Source organism: Thamnophis elegans, chromosome 11 (assembly GCF_009769535.1).
Source record: "Thamnophis elegans isolate rThaEle1 chromosome 11, rThaEle1.pri, whole genome shotgun sequence".
Lineage (NCBI taxonomy): Eukaryota > Metazoa > Chordata > Lepidosauria > Squamata > Colubridae > Thamnophis > Thamnophis elegans.
The window spans coordinates 20,137,830-20,153,649 of NC_045551.1; the positions used below are offsets into that span (position 1 = coordinate 20,137,830).

Below are 15,820 nucleotides of genomic sequence, written 5' to 3' on the forward strand. Positions count from 1 at the left end.
ACGCATATCCATAAGAGAGGTGAGCGTCTGTAAGCCAAGTTTACTTCAAGCCCTGCAGCCTTTCAGCCCTCTGGCAAGCAGTCTATGACACACTGTGCTTGTGCACACTTTTACATCACATGTTTCACCCCAAATTCTTGTAATCTGAGGTGAGGTGAGCTTCCTGTCAGCCATCATAATGTGTTGCAGAGCCCAATCTTGCCGTTTTGTTGACTTTCTTGGTCTTCCAGAGCAGAGCCTGTCATCAACTGAACCAGTTATTTGGTATTTTATTTGGTATACTCTGCTCACTGGGGAGTGATGGCATTTTACTCTCTTGGATATTTCTGTACAGGAGTAGCCCTCTTCATGAAGCACAATGATGCGATGCTGTTGCTCAGTACTGGTGAAAGCAAAGACCTTCATCCTTGCCCACAGCCAGAGCTAAATTAAATTTCTCTATGCTTTTCATGCCTATTTATAGTCAGAGAGTATGACAACATTGATTGGCTCATAGATTTAGCCTCTGCATTTTGATTGGTCAGCCAAAGCTCGCTACTGATTGGCTACTTTCGATCCTAACATTCTCAAAAATTCAAGTTGTGTTTGTTTTAGCACATAAGCTCACTCAAAATCTTAAAAAGACTTTGATTATATTAATAAAAAATATGCATCTCAATCCGACTACAGAAATTTTCATCAAAGTACTAATTTTGTATGGTTTCTAAGTTAAAAGTTAAAAGTTGATTAAATGGATGTTCTTACCTGATACGCCCATTCTCTGGACAGTGGAGATTAGCAGCCAGGATGGGTTGTCTCTGTGCATTGGATTGGATTGAGTCTACAGCTGCAACATCACTGATATCACTGGTGACTCCTCCCAGCTTTAACAAAGGTAGATCTGTAGCATGGTGTTAATCACAAGAATCGATAACACATTCACACTCTCCTCCAGAATGCCCTGAGCTATTTCTAAGTCCAGATCAGAAAAAAGAGTCCCAAAAAGAAGTCAGCTAAGGGGTGGGGCTGGCTGCTGTCTCCTCCATCCGGAGAATGGACGTATCAAGTAAAAAATAACACCCATTCTCCCCAGTTGGTGGAGACAGCAGCCAGGATGGGACATACCAAAGCTCATCCATAATGTTAAGGGTGGGTAGATGACTGGCCTGAGGCCGATTGTCTAGACCTGACTTGTTGGAGTACCTTCCTACCAAAAGTGGCATCTGCTGGTGCAAATCTGTCTAGTCTATAATGGTTTACAAACAGAGATTGTGAAGACCACATAGCCACCTTGCAGATTTCCTTGATGGAAGCTTGGGTAGACCATGCTGCCGAGGTAGCGGCACTGCGTGTTCAGTGCCCTGTCATGTGTGGAGGGAGAGGCAGTCTGAGAGCTCCATATGCTTTCAAGATGCAGGACCCGATCCAAAGTTTGACAGACCTGGAAGAGACTTTGGCACCCATGTTAGTTTGATGAAAAGAAACAAACAAGACCTCCGAGCACCGGAAGGAAGCAGATCTCAAGATGTAGATGCAGAGTGTGTGGCACACGTCCAGCTTGTGCCATTTGTGCTCAAGTCTATGTGCAGGGGAAGAACAAAAATTAGGGAGGACTATCTTCTGGGCTCTGTAAAATCTACTATTGACCTTTGGGATAAAAGCCAGGTCAAGGCGGAGCACCATCTTGTCCTCATGAAAAATACAAAGGTCTTGTCTGATGGACAGTGCTGCAATTTCAGAGATATGGCATGCAGAGGTGCCCAGATAGTGCGCCTCATCCATCAGAGTATGGGACCATGTGCCCCCTTGCTGGTTTATGTGTGCTTTCACTGATATATTGTCCGTGAGTACTAGCACATGTGAGTTTGTCACAAGGTCTCGGAACTGCTTGAGCGCTAGGTGAACAACCTGCAGTTCAAGCCAGTTGATGATATTGTGTTTTGTCTCATGAGGAGACAAGGTGCCCTGTGTCATTTGAGAGTGGAGATGGGGGTCCCCAACCCCCGAGGCTGGCATCCATGGTGATTGCGATTAGGGCTGGGTCCCGGAAAGAAGATCCTTGGGCTACCTTTGGAGAGATCCACCACCCCAGAGACCTGGTTACCTCTTTGGTACTGTGATAAGTCTTGGTGAACAGCTCGTGTTGGCTCTTTGATACGGCAGCAGGAACCACTGCAGTTTCCGGCTGTGTAGCCTGGACCAGGAGATGATGCCAAAGCAGGAGACAATTTTCCCCAGCAATTGGGAGAGACAGAGTAGAGATGTTCTGCGGCTTCTTTTCACCTGTCAGGCCATCTGTTGGAGACTGGAGAGACGATCTGGGGAGAGAAAGACTGTGCCCTGCACCATGTCGGTTACTGCTCCTAGGTGTAATAGCCTTGTCGTAGGGACAAGGTAGCTTTTCTCCAAATTTATGGAGAATCCGTGTTCCCTGAGTATCAATGGAGTGGCCTGGAGATCTCTGAGCGCCTGATGTGCTGACCTAGACTGAATCAACACATCGTCAAGGTAGCACTGTAGTCTGATGGGTTGGGCGCGACGATGGGCTGCCATTGCTGCCATTATTTTCGTGAACACCCTTAGAGCGGATGATAGGCCAAACAGCAGTGCCTTGTACTGGTAGTGTTTTGATGCATAGAAGAACCTTAGGGTCTGTGGGCAGGCAGTATGGGGATATGGAGGTATGCCTCCTTTAAGTCCACTGATGTTAGGTGGTCGCCCTCCCTTATTCCTTCCAGAATTGTTTCGAGTGAATGCGTTTTGAACCTGCGGTATTCGATATACAGGTTCAGAGTCTTTAGGTCAAGGATTGCTCTCCACCCCTCTGATGCTTTTCACAACAAACAGTTGTGAGTAAAACCCTTGACCTACCTGATTCAGAGGGACCAGTTGAATCACCTGGATCTCCTTCAGGTGTTGGATGGCTTGTTCCATCAGGAACCCGTGAGATGGGTCCCAAGGTGCCGGACAAGAGAGAAAAAGCATCAGGTGGGGAGAGAAATTCCAAAGACAGACCGAATTTTATTGTATTCAGGACCCACTGGTCCAAGGTTGTGGCTGTCCATCGATCAGTGAAGGCCAAAAGACAACCCCCTATCGGGAGACCATCCAGAAAGTCACTTCTGACATCTGACCGGTCAGTTGGAAGAGCCCTTGAAGGGCTTTTTGGGAGGGAAATGTTGGTTTCCCTTCCCAAATCTGTCCTGAGGTTGGTACGACTGCCTGAAGTTTGATTGGCATTGGGAACGAGAGGCATAGAACCCCCCCATCCCCTCCCCGAAAGAGAGACCTACGGTTAAATGGAGTGCTCTTATTCTCTAGCTTCCGAAAAAGGGAAGGCAGAACCTTGCGCTTGTCATGAGATTCCACCAGGAGGAGTTCCAACGGAGCCACAAAAAGTTTTTCTTCCCCAAATAGAGCTGAAGCTGGCTTCCATTTGGCCCTGGCATCGGCTTGCCATTGTTTCAACCAGAGCAAGCATTTGGTAGAAACAGATGAAGCTTTGGATGAAAATCTGACCGAATTAAGGGAGGCATCTGCTGCAAATTCCATGGCAGCTTTAATTTTGTTAGGGTCCCTTATGTGTCCTAGAATCAGATGGTGGAAGCCGTTCCTGGATCTGCTTGATCCAGAGAATGGCAACTCTGTTGAAAAAGGAGGCAGGGGTAGATTACCTAACTGCCCAGGACGAAGCCTGGTGCCCTTTGACCAATGTTTGCTCGAAACGCTTGTTTTCGGACTTCGAAACTTCCTTTGGGGCCCTATCAGAGCCAAGCAGGAGGACAGGGTCACCACAAGTGGGTCTACAGATGGGGTTTCCAGAAGCTTAGCCAGCTCTGGTCCCACATTGTAGAGCCTCTTATCCAGTGAATTTGGAAGGGGACCCGAGCCCAGGGAGCCCCATTGTCTTTGGACCAAATCCAAAAATAATTTGATAGAAGGGATGACCTCCTTTTCCATGGTGTGCTCCAGAAAGAGGGGATTCACCGGTTCTCCCGTTCCTGAGTATGACACATGAGGCGATTTAACCCAACCTTGTCAATTTTCTTGGCCTTAAGAAGAATGGATTTAAAGACAGCTAGTTTGAATAATCCTGTGAAGGTAGGTTGGTCAGGGGTTAAATCCTCATCTTCAGACAAATCAGAGTCCCTAACTGCCTGTTCCCCTTCCAACCTGACTGAGGCCTGATCGGAATGAGAAGGAATTGATTGGATGGAAGGACTTTTGCTGGTGTGAGGAGATCTAGGTGATGGCACAGTGGGGACAGGAAGAAGGGCCGGTGAAGCAGAAGCTTGTTGCTGTTATTGGAGGCCAGCTGCAATCCTCTGCTTGATGGCCTCAGATATAATAGAGGCCATATCCAGCGGTTTGAGCCTGGAGCTTGGCAACCAAGCACTGTACATTTGCAAATTCCTTGTCCAGTTGGTCCTGGTGATGTTCCTCTGCTTTTTGGGCAGACTTGGAGGTTTTGGGAGATCTGCCCTTTGTGCGAGGCTCTACAGATGGCCTTTTCCTGGTGGATGTTACCCCAGAAGGGCCTGCCACTGGACTATCAGGGGGACAGATATCTGAGCTAGCCTGGCTTCGATCACCCCTGGGAGATGCCATGGTAATTGGTGGTTCAGGGACTCACCCCACAGGAACCTTTTGTTGTGCTCTGCAGAGGCTGGAGGCTGATCGGAGGCTTGGCACCAAAATAAATGGCATGAGGCTTCAAAATGGCCGGTGGAGCTTTGGCACAAACTAAAATGGCCACCGGAGCTCTGAAAGAAGAATAAAGTGCCACCGGAGGCTTTTCTGCAGCTGCAGTTGAAGTTTGGTGGCTGCAGAAACGAATTTAGGCTGGAATTTGCCTTGCAATGGGCAGAGGCCATTGAGTTGCCACCTGCAGGCTTGCCCGATGAGTAGAAGTCGCAGGGTGCTCCTGAGTTACCTCATGGCACCCGTGATGAAGTCAAAGCCACAGAAAAGGCAGTCTGCCGTTTGCAATGAAGGACGAGCAGTAGAAGTACTTTAGACAATCGAATTAGCAATTTTAAGAATTAAATTTGGAAAAAAGATCCAATTGATTAACTAATTTGGAGGAGAACTAATTTATGCATCCAGTCCTGATCGAACTGAGTCTAAAGCTGGGAGGAATCATCAGTGATACCAGTGATGTCACAGCTGTAGACTCAGTCTGATTGGTCAATGGACAGAGACAACCCATCCAGGCTGCTGTCTCCACTAACTGGGGAGAACATATAAATACAGCTTAAAACTGAAAGTGTGCAGGACTTTTTAACACAGCTGTATCAAAGATCACTACATCTCTACAGAAATACACAAAACCAAGGATGAAAACCATCTAGAATCGATATGGGTCAATATAAAATGGAGGGAGGTGTTGACTTTGTTATAGGCATATACTACAGGCCACTCAACCAAGCAGAAGAAATAGATGAAAACTTTGCTAATCAATTAACACATGTATGTAGGAAACATACCACAGTAGTAATGGGAGACTTTAACTACCCTGATATCAACTGGGAGACAAATTCTGCAGCAAATGGGAGATCAGATTCTGCAACAAGCAAGAACAGATTCCTAATCAACTTAGCTGACAATTTTGTCACCCAAAAGGTAAAGGAGGGAACTATGGGGAAAAGACCTAATAGGACCTAATTCCTACTAACACAGAAGAAGTGATAGAGGGAGTTGAAATTACCAGAATCTTGGGCAAGAGTAACCACATCATACTGGAATTCAATATAATGCAAATGCAAGCAATAGAATATAATCTAACCAGAGTCTTAATCTTTAAAAGTGTTAGTTTAGTATACTTTGATTTCAGCAAGGCATTCAACAAAGTAGACCACAACTTACATTTTGGCAAACTATAAAATGTGGGATAGACAGCATCACCACCAGATGGATTTGTAACTGGCTGACAAACCATATTAAATGAGTAGTCCTTAATTGTACTACATCTACATGGAGGGGAGGAGCAAGCAGTGGGTACCACAAGGTTCTATCTTAGACCTAGTAGTCTTCAAGATCTTAATAAATGACTTAGATGAGAGAATAGAAGGGGAACTCATCAAATTTGCAGATGACACTAAGCTGGCAGGAATAGCCAAAACCCCAGAAGACAAACTCAGGATCCAAAAAGATCTTGACAGGCTTGAACAATGGGCCCTATCCAACAAAAAGAAATTTAATGTGGAGAAAAGCAAGGTTTTCCACTTCAGCATGAAAAATCAAAGTTTGAAATGTATTTGAATGTTAGTGGCTCAGGTTGGTAGGTGGGCTGTTGGTTTGATCCTCCAAGCTTTGCAGTTTGGTTGCAAACGTTTCATCACTATTCAAGGAGACATCATCAGTGCTCTTTGAATGGTGATTATCTGTCAGAACTCTGGCCTTTAAATAACTTTTTATCTGATGCAAATTAGTATGGGTGTTGCTTGTTCAGCTATTTCTGAATCATGGTCTGATTTTGGACTGTTTGATTGGCTGGCTGTTGTTACTGAGACATAATCTTTGGTTTTAAGTACCATCTGTGTGATGCAAATTAGCATTAGTGTTGTCTTTTTGGATACTTCTGAGTAATTATCTGGTTTCGGACTGTTTGATTGGTTGGCTGTTATTGAGATGTAGTCTGATTTCTTGGGAGCTGATGGATTATAATTTGGTTGCTGCCCAGTGGGATGCCTGTTTGTTTGTTTTAAATGCTTTTTTTGGGATTGTGGTTGATGCAGTTCTTTCATTCTCAGTGATTGGTAGACTGGATCAATGTCAATGTGTCTGTTTATTAACTTATTGGTGGAAAACCAGGCTTCAAGGAATTCTCTTTCTCTCCTTGATTTCGCCTGGGTTACAATTGTGGTCCCGGTTCCCAGATCAGATTTGTGTCCTTCTGAATCTTAGTGGATGGACATGATGGATCGTGGGTCATGTCTTTTGATAGCTAGGAAGTGTTCATGCAGTCTGGTTTCTAACCAAAGTTTCTAACCAAAGTTCGATTTTGACGGAGTCCGTCTGAGAATTGAGGCTGGTTTTTGGGCTATTACGAGATCATGTTGATGCTGTAATCTTGCTGTCATTTCTGAAATATTCTATACGTAGGGGATTGTGATTCGTCTGGTTGTTATTGTTGTAGTTGTTTATATTGTTTGTATGTAGACATCTCTGGATGAAGTTTTGTGGTTTCCGTTTCTCTCAAAAGCTTTGTATAGGTGCTTCTATTCTACTGAGCTGATTTCTGTGGTGTTACAATGAGATTCCGCTCTCCCAAACAGTGTTCTGATGCAGCTTTATTTATGGCATTTTGGATGGTTGCTGTGGAAGTTGAGGATTTGATCTGTATGTGTTGCCTTTCTGTATATAGATGTTATTAGTTGACCATTCATGGTTCTGGTTACAAGGATGTCAAGGAATGGCAGTTTATTATCATTCTCATTTTCTATTGTAAATGAGATATCAGTGAAGATGTTGTTGATCACCTAGTAGGTTTGATTAACCTGATTGCGCTTGATTATCACAAAGATGTTGTCAATGTAACATACCCATGGCTTGGGATTTATTTCTGGAAGTACAATCTTTTGCATGATAACTTCTGTGACTAGGCCAGATATAGGAGATCCCATTGGCAATCCCTTCATAGATCTCTCCGTCAAATCTGAAGTAGGTGATTAAGCATAGTTGGAGGAGTTCACATACGCTTTCTGTTGTGAGTGGTTCTATTTGTGGCTGTGCATTGTCCAGTAATTATTTGATTAGGTTGGTTGCTAGTTTCAGATCTACAGATGTGAATAATGCGGTAACATCAAATGATATTATTGTTTTGTCTTCATCAATATAGAGATGTTTGAGCTTGTCCAGGAATTGCGTGGTGTTGTTTATGGAATATTGTGAATAATCAGTTAGGTACTTTAGACATGTCTACATTTCTTTCGCAAGTTTGTAAGTGGGTGTGCCAGGGACTGAGACAATCAGTCCGAGTGGGGTGTTTTCTATTGCGCCTTTGGAAATCCATAGAACTGTGCTATGTTTGAATCAGTTGCTTTCATTTTCCAACATTCTTCTTTGGTGATTTGATTTAATTCTTGCAACTTTTTTTTTAAATGAAGGTTTTTTTTGTTACATATTTTAACTTCTTCTATTAACAAAGTGTTTTCCGGGTTTTCCCCCTTTACAACTTCTATTATGCATAGTTCATTTACATCATATTTTCATTTACATTTCAGTCATCTTATTTTCATTCCATATTTTCCTGCTTAATTTTAATTTCTTCTTAATATATAAACAATATCATTATTTGCTTCTCCAAATTAATCAAATTTAACATATCATTTCCATCTATTGTTCTATTTTACTATTAATAACATATATCTTCAAATTTAATTTTATATAATAAACTTTTCATTTAATTAGTTTTTTGAGGTCACGTCCCCCTTGTTTCCTTTTGGTATATAACTGTAAATCCAAGTTCAATCATCTAAGTATTTTTATTTTTATTTTAAATATATTTTTATTTTCAAAACAAACATACAAATCCTCCTTCTTTACATACTGTAGTAAGCATATCAGTTGGTTACAAAAGGATTTCGGGCATTTCTTCCACCGTCATCTAATATAATTCATATTAATTCTAATAGCTTAACTTGTTGTGAGAGTTGTTAGCTATTGGTCTGGATTACTTGCTTTGTGCTTCTTTTCTCTTGCATTTGTTGTTCTGTGCTTGGTTGCTGTCTTCAAACTTTGCATAAGTTGTGGTCCAATGTATTATTGTATAAGAGCTTTTGCTCAGTGAGGCACTTTTTGTATTTATTGAGAAAATTGTGAGCATCTGTTATCAGTTGAATCATGTGTTTACCATTCTATCTTGCTGTTGTCCATGCTGCTGGATGATTGATTAGTGGTTTGTAGTTAACGCTTCGAGGAAGTATGTTTCATCGTAGGTAGAAGAGTTACTCACATGTGGATACTTCTCTGCAGGCAAATGTCTCCCAATGATAAGCGGCATTGAGCATTGGACACCCAAAGGTGGTTGAAATGTATTTGACACGCTAATGCTAATTTGCATCACACAGACAGTACTTAAAACCAAAGACTATGTCTCAGTAACAACAGCCAGCCAATCAAACAGTTCGAAATCAGACTATGACTCAGAAGTAGCCAAACAAACAACACCCATACTCATTTGCATCACATAAAAAGGTATTTAAAGGCCAATGTTCTGACAGACGAGTACAATTCAAAGTGTACTGAGAGGGACCTTGGAGTCCTAGTGGATGATCACTTAAAGATGACTCAGTAGTGTGCAGCAACAGCCAAAGAAGCTAATACAATCCTTGGTTGTATAAATAGAAGTATAGAATCAAAATCATGCATTAGTACCATTTTATAAGACCACACCTGGAATACTGCATCCAGTTTTGGTCACCACATAAAAAAAGAGGTTGAGACTTGGGAAAAAATGCAAAGAAGAGGAACTAAGATGATTAAAGGCCTCAGACTAAAACATATGAAGAACAATTGCAGGATTTGGGTTTGGCTAGACTAGAGGGGACCTAATAACAATAGTACTTAGATTTATATACTACTTTATAGTGCTTTATAGCTCTCTCTAGGGAGTTTACAGAGTCAGCATATTGGCCCCAACAATTTGGGTTCTCATTTTACCCACCTTGGAAGGATGGAAGGCTGAGTCCACCTTGAACCTGGTGGGATTTGAACTGCCAAATTGCAGGCAGCTGGCAGTCAGCAGAAATAGCCTGCAGTACTGCACTCTAACCACTGTGCCACTGAGGCTCATAGTAGTATGAGGCAGATAACAGTATTCCAGTATTTGAGGGGCTGCCAGAAAGAGGAGGGGTCCAATTTATTTTCCAAAGCACCAGAGGGCAGGACAAGAAACAATTTATAGAAACTAATCAAGGAGAAAAGCAACCTGGAATAAGGAGAAACTTTCTAACAGCAAGGACAAGGGACTGAACAGTCCCTTGTCTGAAAGGATATGCTTGAGAAGTAGGCTGGACTGGAAGACCTCCACAGTTCCTTCCAACTCTATTCTGATTCTGATTCTGATCCTATGGCATTACTTTTGGGAAACTAAAGTTTTAACATACCAGAATGGTCTTGGTCAATCATATTAAAGATAATCTCCAAATCAGCTTTGTATCTATACAGAGTTTCCACCAAATATGGTTGAACCTAAAATATAAGAGATTAAGAGAGAGCAAGAGAATGAGACAGATTAGAAATTATACAATACCCAATCTATGGTTGAAATCACAATACAGTTAGTCCTTGAGTTACGAATGTAATGGAGCCTGCCCATTCCATTCATAACCAAGGATTCATGGGAGTGAATCTTGTCCCTTGAATGAAATCACTCCCTCCTTTTGCCCACACATTCGTTAATTGAATGTGAAGCTTATTAAGTGCACATGAGGTATTTCAGGCTGGGGAAGGCGATGGGGGGGGGGGGGGCTACGTAGGCTACCTGCCTAAGACCACCCAAGGCATCCCCAACCACTGAAATACCTCAAGCTCCCCAAATTTCTTTTCCCACCCAACCTGCCATGATGGGTCACTTACCTTGTGACGATCTAGCAAGCAGTCTCCACTTTAGCCTTGTGCACCCTTTGTGGGCTGAAATGGAGCTTCTGAGGGCAATCAAGAGGCCTCACCCAGCACCTTGCTGGCCGGATGCGCCCCTCAGAAGCTCCACTTCAGCTGACAAGGTGCAGAGTAAGGCCTCTGGATGGCCGAATGGGGCTTCTGAGGGGTGGATCCACCCCCCAGAAACTCCATTATGGCCGGCAAGGTTCCAGGCAAGGCCTCTGGATTGCCAAATGGGGCTTCTGAGGGGCAGATTCATCCCCTCAGAAGCAACATGCGGGATGAATGTTGAAGAGCCTCTAGAGTTGTTCAACTGCCGTAGTGCTGCAAGATTCGTAGTTTCAGGGCTTGTTCAGAAATGGAAGGGGCCGCTGATCATGTAACTTTAAACATTTACTAAGGGAATGCTCGTAACCTGGGGATTACCTGTACTGCAAACTATTTTATATCTTGTAAAAATTATATTTTAAAATGCAATTTATTCCATGGAAATCCAACATCCAGAATCCAAATTCTAAATTCTAAAGGATTTTCATTAAAAATATAATTAAAATGAAGATATGCATTATCCTAAGAAAGCTTCCAGGTTTAACTTTTAATGTACTATCTACTCCAGACATTTATCTACATGCAAAACAAGACCAGTTTTTATCAATGTGAGAAGCATATATGTTTCCTTTTTTATTGTGTATGCATAAACACAGTAACTATATTTTATACATATATTTACATAAATATAATTAAATTTAATTAAATGAAATAATAACATTTTTTGCCTTCTGTCTCTGCATGTTATTTTGTCTTGCCCTGCCTCTCTATGGAATGTCCAAGCTATTATTCAAAATAAAGTTCAGACCCTCTGAAAAAAAATCTGAGCATCCTTAATCACCTCACCTTTTTGATGGGTAGTATGATTTCTAAATTGTTAAAACATGAAAGATATTCCACACTTCCATCCGGAGCCAGGCAAACTAGTCGAGAACGGAGAGTTCTCCAGGGTATGTCAAGATGCAGAACTGATTCCATGGCAGAAGCCCATTGGTTAAGAGAAATTCTTCCTGTTAAAAAATGAAAAGTATTTTATGTTTCAAAGTAAACTCCCTATAAGAAGATGTGATATGAATTTACATATCAAGCCACAACCCCCTCCAATGTCAATGAACACATCATTGCAGGAGGTATTGTGGCATTGAGATTTCAATAAACTCAATTACAGGGTTACTTTTTAATTTTAAAAAACTTGCCAAGCATAGTGGCTAGCTTTTAAATGTGGACTAACTCCCAGAATTCCCCAGCCAGACATGCTCACCGGGGAATTCCGGGAGTTGAAATCCACATATATTAAACTGGCTGAGGTCGAGAATTACTGTTCTAAAGACTGGTCCAACACACACACACACACACACACACACACACACACACACACACACTCATTTCACCAGCTTCACTAGACCTTTTGAAGTACACTATGTAGAATAGGGAATAGAGGAGGATGACCAACCTACAGATTGTAGGTATCCTATTTGCACCACATCTCATCACATCATTGAAATTTGGTGGGAACCAGTTACATTTCAGCACTGAGTTTTAATTTGCTTTTGCTTTTTTTTTTTCTTTTCAACATGAAACATCAGAAATTTCTCAAATGAACGAAAGGTGTGCAGATTTCAGCTTATGTGTATCTGTATAATTCGGGGGGGGGAGGATTTAAAGGAGAAAATGGAAAATTAAAGTCTGTCAAAGACAAGGTTAAAATAAAGGGAAAGGTTTCCCTCACACATATGTAATAGACATTCCCGACTCTAGAGGGCAGTGTTTATCTCTGTTTCAAAGCCAAAGAGCCAGCACTGTCCGAAGAGGCCTCCGTGGTCATGTGGCCGGCATGACTAAACACCGAAGGCGCACGGAGCACTGTTACCTTCCCACCAAAGGTGGTTCCTATTTTTCTACTTGTGTTTTTACATACTTTCGAATTGCTAGGTTGGCAGAAGCTGGGACAAGTAACGGGAGCTCACTCCATTACCCGGCACTAGGGATTCAAACTACCAAACTGCCGACCTTTCTGATCGACAAGCTGAGTGACTTAGCCACTGAGCCACTGCATCCCTTAAGACAAAGTTATTTCCATCCTTAAGAGTCTTTTTGATATGCTGATAAGACTAATCAATCAATAAATATCTTTCCTTAAAAGTCATCCCTCCTTGAAAAAAAGTGGCTGGTTTCTAACTTGGGTGTAAAATTTAAGTTGGGAATGTCAATTGGATTTTAACGTTAAGATTTCAGTCTTCCTAGTCCCATTCCTCCCTCCCCGCCCCCCGTGCTTAACCATTCCTGTGGGGAGGGTGGCAAAAATTGACTTCTGAAATGTTATCTGTTCCTGGTATTGTATGAGGAATGAGAAGAAAAAATAGACATTTTGATAATTATGAGCTCACAATTACTCATCTTAGAAACAGCTCATCTTTAGCTTATTGCCTGTCTGCTTTTCTCCATCCTCTATTGGTCATATCCTCTAACCTCTAATTAGAAAGCTTTGGAGCCTACAGAAGAAAGTGAGGAAACAAACCTTGCCATAGGAAAAGCCTTAACCTCTTCTGCTTTTGAAATGTGAGCCTTGGAATAATAACAGAATCAATTCCATCCTATATATTCTAGATGTAAATAATTAATAATTGATGGGATTCTATATATTGAGTGTAACAAATGCAACCATGGCAGGAAAACAGCACTTAAAAATAAATAAACATGGATATATAATGCCATAATCTGAAGCATTGAAAAAACTGTATTATTTCATATGCCATTGTCTTCTCTATTGCTTTGGACTGTGAACCAGCAGAGAGCCCTGCTTCCTGCAAATATTGCCATTTTTCTTGGATACCAATTGGTGTTCTGAACATCTATGAGTTCATTAGTAAGTTTACTAAGTTCATTAGTATGCTCACATAATTGGGCTTTGCAAATAATTACCCATTTAGTGGGCAATCTATATTTATGATGGTATCAGCATGCTTTCCTAATTATCCAATACTGACACATGTGGATTCTTTGAGATACTAATACAATAACCGCAATCTTCATTTAAAACCAGGGGCAAGCACATGTTTGAACAAAAACTTATCTGAAGGTAGTATGGCGCCAGAATTGGAGTATAGAAGAAGAACCTATATGTTCAATAGAAATATGGTAGCTCCTCCTGCAAATACATTTGGCAATACCAGAATGCCTCTTTCACATGATCAACATTCCTTCTTTATAGAAGAATTAGACTGCAGCTGTTAATTATCAGATTTTTTTTCTTAAGTAGTAATTGGCAGTCTCAAGAGGGCTGCAGCATATGGTTTTTCTTTTTGTGTTCATATGGAGATAATGAATTTATCTTTGATCTTTCCCCCCACCCCCCTCAGCAGTCACAAAGTAGGATGAAGCAACTTTCCTTTGGTAGTACCATGCCAGGAGCAGCCAAGAACAAGATTTAAAAGGTCAAGGTGTCAGCTCCATCCTTTTTTCCTTTTTCTTTTTTACATGCATCATTATATGTTAAAAATGGGGCACAGCATGAATCTTGCAGTCATGGGCAACATCTTGATTCTTTGTACTTCCTTCCAATGATATCCCTCACCATGAATGTGAAAATGAAGGAAGGTAAACGAGTATCACATTTGTACAGCAAAATCTTTCTTCTTAGTGGGACAAGCATCATTAATTCAATTGTGCCCCATACTTCTGAGTTTTGAGGATCTTCAACCTACCAAAATTACCTAATATTTCAAGCCACTTTTTCTTTATGATATAAGTCAATCTACAAAATCGGACAGAAGATGAGAGGAGATACCTGTAATTTATTGATTTCTTATAATTTTCTAGGGGAAGCTATTATTTCAGGTTCACTCTGAGTCTCTATGTTTAGTACTTACTAGGCTTCCTGACTCCTTTATAAAAAGACAGGCAGGCTCTAAACCAAAGACTGGACTCTAAAATAATAGGCATTTGCAGCAGTACTTTGAAGCCCCAGAAAGATCTTGCTTGGGTGGAAGAGAGCACTCTGGAGGATTATTTCAATGGCTGTTTGGGACTGGATATGTGTTGCCCCCTACAAGGGAAATCAGACTAAGGTACCAGTACCAGTGCCATGTAAGTCAGTGCTACTTTTATTATAACAGGATCTTGCAAACCTGAATATGTTTTTCTCCCCTCCCCTTTATCTTAATGAAAACTGAAGAGAGGCTTGTCTGAGAGTTTTTCTCAATTTTCTTTCTTAGTCCAAGCTTAGTTCCCTCTTGTCCAACTGTTGCCTGGGTAATGGCTCTTCTTCCTGCCCTGCCCTCCGTAGACAAATTCATCCATAGATGTATTTGTCTACAACACATCATGTATAGTCAACTTTTAATCAGGTAACTCTTCCACAGCAGATGTTTTGTCAGTGTATCTTGGCCCTAAAATATTTTCTAGTTCTTTTGAAGGAGAGTCTCTACCTCTCATCTATCTCTCATCTGATTTTATGCAGATTGTTACTAGAAACACAAGGCTGGAAATAACCATTTAAGCCATTATAGAACCCTCTATTCAGGGATCCAAGTTAAAGCTGCCCAAGTGGACAGGTCTCTCTCTAGTCCTGTCCTAAACACATCCAATGAATAGAAGACCACTGTTTCTTCAGAGAATTGGTTTCATGCTATTAAATTGTTTTTACTGTTGGGGAGTTTTTTCTAACGTTCAATTGAAATCTGACTTTCTGTAACTTACATCCATTATTTCATATTCTTCACTCTGGGACAAGAGAGAACAGGTCTTAAAGTTCTCTATGATAACATCTCAAGTGCTTGAAGACTACTATTATATTCAGTTACTCTTTTTCAGAACTAAATATTGTTCCATCCTTTTTCATAGGACTTGGTTTTCAGTCCCTTGATTTCCTTGCTATCATTCTTTGAATATGTTCCAATGTGTCTGCATTCCTCTTAAAGGGTGATTCCCCAGAACTGACAGAATAAATTACTTCCCTTGGTTTGGTAAATATACTTATGTTAATACAACTATTCAGAAACTAAGTTCTACTGCTAGGCATTAACTGTTCCCTAGTGGTCTGAAAAGGACATCTCACACTGGAAACATTGCCATTCTTAAAAGACAAGAATTACAGAGTTAGAAAAGATTACATGAGTCATTTTGATCAGCCTACAAGTTCATGCACTATTTTTGGGACAGCAGTGTCCATTATTCTAAATAATTTGAT

The 15,820-nt window shown here is 41.3% G+C and overlaps 1 protein-coding gene across 1 annotated transcript in view; it reads right to left on the minus strand.

The window, feature by feature from the left end:
* PPEF1 (protein phosphatase with EF-hand domain 1) overlaps positions 1–15,820 on the minus strand; it is a 75,854-nt gene that overhangs the window by 3,531 nt on the left and 56,503 nt on the right. Inside the window, exons 14-15 of the mRNA XM_032226844.1 lie at positions 11,479–11,642; positions 10,089–10,173 (exon numbers count right to left, since the gene is read on the minus strand). Coding sequence (XP_032082735.1) covers positions 10,089–10,173; positions 11,479–11,642 — 249 coding nt within the window. The remainder of the gene's footprint in view (positions 1–10,088; positions 10,174–11,478; positions 11,643–15,820) is intronic.